General features: G+C 45.2%; 1 protein-coding gene across 1 annotated transcript in view; it reads left to right on the top strand.

The window, feature by feature from the left end:
• The first annotated feature begins 550 nt into the window (after positions 1-550).
• The window catches only part of LOC149321712 (glutamate dehydrogenase, mitochondrial-like), a 38811-nt gene continuing 33361 nt past the window's right edge, over positions 551-6000 (top strand). Inside the window, exons 1-2 of the mRNA XM_089527357.1 lie at positions 551-1141; positions 4704-4784. Of these exons, the coding sequence (XP_089383483.1) occupies positions 631-1141; positions 4704-4784 (592 nt within the window). The 5' untranslated portion in view covers positions 551-630. The remainder of the gene's footprint in view (positions 1142-4703; positions 4785-6000) is intronic.

Genomic DNA, 6000 nt, shown 5'->3' with positions numbered 1-6000 from the left:
TAAAAACGCTCCTATAAATGTTAAACCCGTGCTTCTCTGTGATGCTCCAAATGGAGGACCTTTTGGGATTCCTCCTGGACAGAAGTGGAAATGGAGGCCGTGTCAAGGAAAGGGAAAATGGAGGGGCATGGCCGAAGAAAAGCTCAAACACTTAATATAAACGACAGATCCATGTTTCTTAGTGATGCTCCAACAAATGGAGGGCCTTTTGGAACAGGAAATGTGTATGCATGTCCTGGAAAAGGAGGACGTGCCTGGTCGCCTTGGCAACATGGCCTCCAGCATCAGCCCTGCCCTCCCACTAGTCCTCTAGAATGATTATGGAGACTTCAACTCCCAGAATTCCTGAACAATGAGCATACTGACTGGGACTTCTGGGAATTGAAGTCCAAAATATGTAGATGCTCGAAGGGTTGACTAGAACCTTCCGGACCAATCAAGGGGCGTGGCCTAAAACCCATCTTGGTCCCGCCTCCCTCCCTCTCTCCCTTGCTTCCCATTGGGCAGAATCCTATCCAATCACAAGCCTGGCGATTCTACGCCCCGCCCCTTACCCAACCACTCCGCCTCCCTGAGGTAACCAGGTCACACCCACTCCCTTTCGACCCCCGGCCTCTCCCCGCATTTGAAATGCGGCGGGCGTCGTTGAGGGCTCGGGGTCCGCTTTGGGAGACGGGGCCCGTGGGGGCGGGTTGCCGGTGGCCGCCAGGAACGGGCGCCAGGCTCCCGGCGGGGCTGCGGGGAGGCCAGGCCTCGTTTCCATGGCAACATCAGCCGCAGCAGCAGCAGCAGCGGAGTCTGGGGCGCTGGTGCCGCCACGTGACCGTCGGGGGCGGGAAAGCGCCGGTGCCGCGCAGGTGGAGGCACGCGGGGGGCGACGGCGAGCCCAGCTTCCTGGGGATGGTGGAGATCTTCTGCGATCGGGCGACCCGCGTGGTGGAGAAGGAGCTGGTGAAGCGGCTCCGGACCCCGAAGGACGAGCAGGAGCGGGAGCAGCGCGTGCGCGGCATCCTCGACACCATCCGCAACTGCGGCCACGTCCTCGAGGTGGCCTTCCCCATCCGCAGGGACAGCGGCAGCTGGGAGGTCATCAAGGGCTACCGCGCCCAGCACAGCCAGCACCGCCTGCCCTGCAAAGGGGGTGAGCCCTCGCCTCCCACGCTTGGCCCTCGGTTTGTTTGATTACAGATCCAGGATGCCCTCAGGGTGGCCATAGAAGCCTAGCGTTGGAAGAGACCCCAAGGGACATCCAGTCCAACCCCGATCTGCCATGCAGGAACCAATCAAAGCACCCCTGGGACAGAGGGCCATCCAGCCTCTGTTTAAAAACCTTCAAAGAAGGAAAGACCACTACACTTCATAGAACAATAGAGTTGGAAGAGACCCCAAGGGCCATCCAGTCCAACCCCATTCTGCCATGCAGGAACTCTCCATCAAAGCATCCCTGACAGGTGGCCATCCAGCCTCTGTTTAAAGACCTACAAAGAAGGAGAGCACTACACTCTGAGGGAGTGTGTCCCACTGCTGAACAGTCCTTACAGTCAGGAAGTTCCTCCTAATGTTGGGGTGGAATTTCTTTTCCTGGAGCTTGCATCCATTGTTCCATGTTCTATTCTCTGGAGCAGCAGAAAACAAGTTTGCTCCATCCTCAGTATGACACCCCTTCAGATGCTTAAACAGGGCTATCATATCACCTTTTAACCAGGTGTGCTTCTTGCCGCAAAGGAGGACGAGCCTCTGGAAAATGGAGGGCGTTCTAGGAAATATGGAGGGCTTGACCAAATAAAAGCTAAACATACAATACAAATGTAAATCCATACCTATTAGTCTGGGTTCAAACAGGTGACATTTTGGAATTCCTCCTGGTTGGAAGTCTGAAATGTAGGATGAGTCCTGGAAAAGGAGGACACCTGGTCACCCTGACTGCAAGATTTAATCTTCAAAAATAATGCAGTTTGACACCACTAGGCAGTGAGCTTGACGTCTAATCTGCACTGCAGAATTAATGCCGTTTCACACTGCTTTAACTTCCATGACTCCATCCTATGCTATCCTGGGGTCTGTGGTTTGTTATGGCACCAAAGTTCTCTCACAGAGGAGACTAAATAACTCACAAAACTACAAATCCCAGAATTCCATAGCAATAAGTTAAAGCAGTGGCAAACAGCATGAATTCTGTAGAGCAGATTAGACCTCAAATTCATTGTCTAGACAGTGAGTGTGTTTCTGTGACACTTCCTTGTGCAAATAAAACTTAAGTCTTCAGTTTGGTCAGAAATGCCATTGTTAATTTGTTTGTCTTTAAGGTGCCAGAGGACTGCATGGGTCTTTGTGTTTTTGCTGCAACAGACATACTGTTTCCCCTCTAGTTTTGTTTTATTTTGTTTTTTGGAAAAAAGTGAAGGAATGAAACATCTTTCACGCTGGAATCACAAACCAATCACTCATAAAAGGTTGGCGCAGCAAAAACCGTATGGATCATGGGCCAAAGCCACAATGCAGGACTGGTGAGCTGGAGGGCCTCTGGCAAAAATGGTGCAGCCTTGTTTTAGATTTTATGGCAGTAGGCATACATGACACCCCTCTTTTCAAACCCAGAAGATGTTCATCTTCTAAATCCAAAGTTAGACTATTTCTCTTATACCTCTCTAATACCGAGGTTGTTGTTGTGTACTCCAAGTCATTTTTTACTTATGGCAACCCTAAGATAACCTATCATGAGTTTTTTCCCAGCAAGTTTCTTCAGAGGGGGGTTTCCATTGCCATTCTCTGAAGCTGAGATAGTGTGACTTGCCCAGTGAGGTTTTATGCTCAAGCAGGCAATTGAATGCTCATCTCCAGAGTCATAGTCCAACACTCAGAACACTACACCGTGCCTTTTGTCAATTTATTGACTCATAACTGCTATCTTTCCTAAGAAAGCCAGGTCTTTCCTGGTCAGTGACTACTGGGAGCTCTGGTGATGCAGTGGTTAAATGCTGATACTGCAGCCATTCACAGCCACAAGGTTGTGTGTTCAATCCCAGAGACTCTTAAGGTCCACTCACCTGTGTGCATCTTTCTGTAGGTCGCTAAAAATAGTACCCAGCTTGGGGGCAGTTAGCTTACACATTATAAACCGCTAAGCAACATAGAAATGTACTTGTTATTGCTATACTCTTTCCTCATGCAGTATTCTTTCCCGTATTCCTCACTTCTCTTGTTTGTTGAGATTTCCATCTTAAAAGAGTTGAGGAAAAACCTGAAGGATAAAAAAAAATCATGTTTGCTATTGAGCTGTTCACTTAGTAGTTGAAGTCTAATTTATTTTAGTGTTCCTTTTCTGTAAGTTTCTCTGGGAACCTATTGTGTGGGATATAACCTTGCTCTCCCAAATAATACGCAGATTCAAAAATGTGTTCCAAATGTATAGCAGGTTAGAACATCAACAGTTAGAAAGAGTCTTCCTCTCTAATGGCTCTAATGGAACTTTTCCCTAGAAAGCTGTGTTTGTTACTGAGCACTCAAAAAGGTTGTAAACTGACCTCTTTTGTCAAGCTTCTGGCCAAACTGATTTCTTTTTTGGTTGCAGTTGAATGTATTATTATTTTTTTGCTACTTAATTGCATATTATTTATCATTGTATTTATATTTTTATTGTTTTAACTTCCTAAGAGATAGCTAGGAAGGGCAAATGTAAACATATATTTTTTTAAAAGATGGATGTTTTGCAGGATCTTATTGGATTGTTTTCTACCACAGACAGCTGTCTTTCTGATTCCTTCCTTGCCTGCAAAAATTGAGGAAAATAGAATTCTTTCAAATATGGTGTGCGCTCTTCTTTTTTCTTTCTTGGTTAATGCTACCATCTAGCTCAATGTAACAGCACTACTTTGGACTTGCTTTCCAAACTTGTGATCCGTAGCAGTGTCTGAAATTCTCATATGGCTAAAAGGAATTTGGCAAAAGCAAGTCTTAACTGAAAATTAGGGTTTAAAGAAAACAACACACCATCCAGAAGCCATAGAAACTCCTAAGATATTTTGGAACAGATTGGACCATATGCACTGCTATCTGTCTTAATGAGTCAATCTGCACATAATAGCAAACATGCCTACAATTGGAGGCTGGTTTGTTACACTGTAAATCATGTGAGTATGCATTTGTATACAAATAAAGGAATAATAAACAAAATAGGAAAGAATGTGCCCATCAGTACATATAAAAGAACAGCTAGATCTAACTCTCTACTCATTTTTGCTGGACTGTCTCTCAATATATGAGCTCCTCCTTCAAAAATCCCCAGTGTCCTATAAAAAGAAGAGTGGGCATAAATAAGGTGTATAATAAGTCTTTGGGGCACTTAATGCCACATGGTTGCTTTTGCTCTTTGTTTCATTCTGCAGTAACCTATGGCTGGAAAAAAGAAAGTATCTGTCTCCAGACAGCTGCACCAAATTACTTTTATAATGGCATGAGCTTCCATGTTAATGGGATTGTATCTTGACAAAATGATTATACTAGCTAGCAGTCACTTTCTAAAGATGCAGATTCAGAGCCTGCCAAGAACTGTAGGCTGTGTTTTTTTATATGTGATACTCTTTTGAGTCCATAGAACTGAAGTGGGGGTGGAGGACTATGAATTAGTATAAATAAATAGATATATATGTTTTGCACAGACATTGACTAAGCACCTGCTTGTTTGTTTCTTTACCATCCCACAGGAATTCGTTACAGCCCATCAGTTAGTGTTGATGAAGTAAAGGCCTTAGCTGCTTTGATGACATACAAATGTGCAGTGGTGGGTAAGTAGCATTTAGTCTTGCATAGGGTGTGTTCTGAATGCTAGGAGATGACTCTATCAAAATATCCCATGGTAATATTTGCAGAAGGATTTGTGCATAGTTCAGAAAGAGAATTTCAACATTTTTAAAAAAAACTTGTAACTATGCAATGCAGATACAGTGGTCCCTGCACATTCACTGAGAATATGGCTGAAGGACCCCCATGAATGTGGGAAAACTGTAAATGTAAAAAAAACCACTATTCTTTTTATCTAAGAGAATGTCTTTCTAAGAATCTCCAGGTCCTCCAATGCAATTCTGTGGTCAACATCTGCCAGAAAACGATCATAGCATCATGCTGGAGGACCTACTAATGCCTAGAGAAGTGTTTTCTCTAGGAACCTCTAGGTTCTCCAGCACAACTCTGCGATCAACTTCTGGCAGAGTTATGCTGGATGACCAAGATATTCCTAGAGAGAACATATAAATCAAAACTGCAAATAATCAAATCTGCAAAATTCAGAGCTGCAAATGTGGAGGGCTAATTGTATATTTTGAGGATATTCAAGGAAGGAAGGAAGGAAAACAATGGATGTCGGTATTTCTCAAACAAGTTGAAGTTGGACCCACTGGTAAACCCACTCATTCTTTTGGAGTACATCTGGAAAGCCACACCATCGTCTGGACCCTATTTTTTTCCTTCTGCAACGGAAAGGGCAAGAATATCACATTAGCAGTTAGTTTTAATTGGACTTGTACATTGTTTTTTATATAGGACAAACATTCTCTCTCTCCTTGTCTGCATACATACATACTGTATTGGTGCTGAGTATTTGGACAGGATTTAAACATGACAGAAGAGAAGTGCCACAAAACAGAGGGGAAAAAGTCTTAATGTACAGTGGGGCCTCCGCATTTGCGGGCTTTTTATAAACGGCTTTGAGCGTCCGCGCTCAAGCCGCTGGGCGTGCGCGGGGCGGAAGGGGCGGCGCGTCCCATTCAGTTGAATGGGCGCGTGCGCCTGTTGCGCTGCGCCTGTTGCGCCCCACTCACCTCCGTGCCGCCGTGCACGAGCCCCATTGTTTACAATGGGGCTCGAGCATAGGCGGAAATCGCCATACGCGGCGGGATCCGGAACGGATCCCCCGCGTATGGCGAGGTTCCACTGTATAGTACATCTAAGGACAGACATACCATATATTTGAAAAACTTTCACCTCCAGTTTGAAACATAAAAT

Source organism: Sceloporus occidentalis, unplaced genomic scaffold (genome assembly GCF_023333645.1).
Source record: "Sceloporus occidentalis isolate IW3139 unplaced genomic scaffold, rSceOcc1.0.p SCAF_1, whole genome shotgun sequence".
In the NCBI taxonomy this organism is placed as follows: Eukaryota; Metazoa; Chordata; class Lepidosauria; order Squamata; family Phrynosomatidae; genus Sceloporus; species Sceloporus occidentalis.
This window is presented reverse-complemented; position numbering and strand designations above follow the sequence as displayed.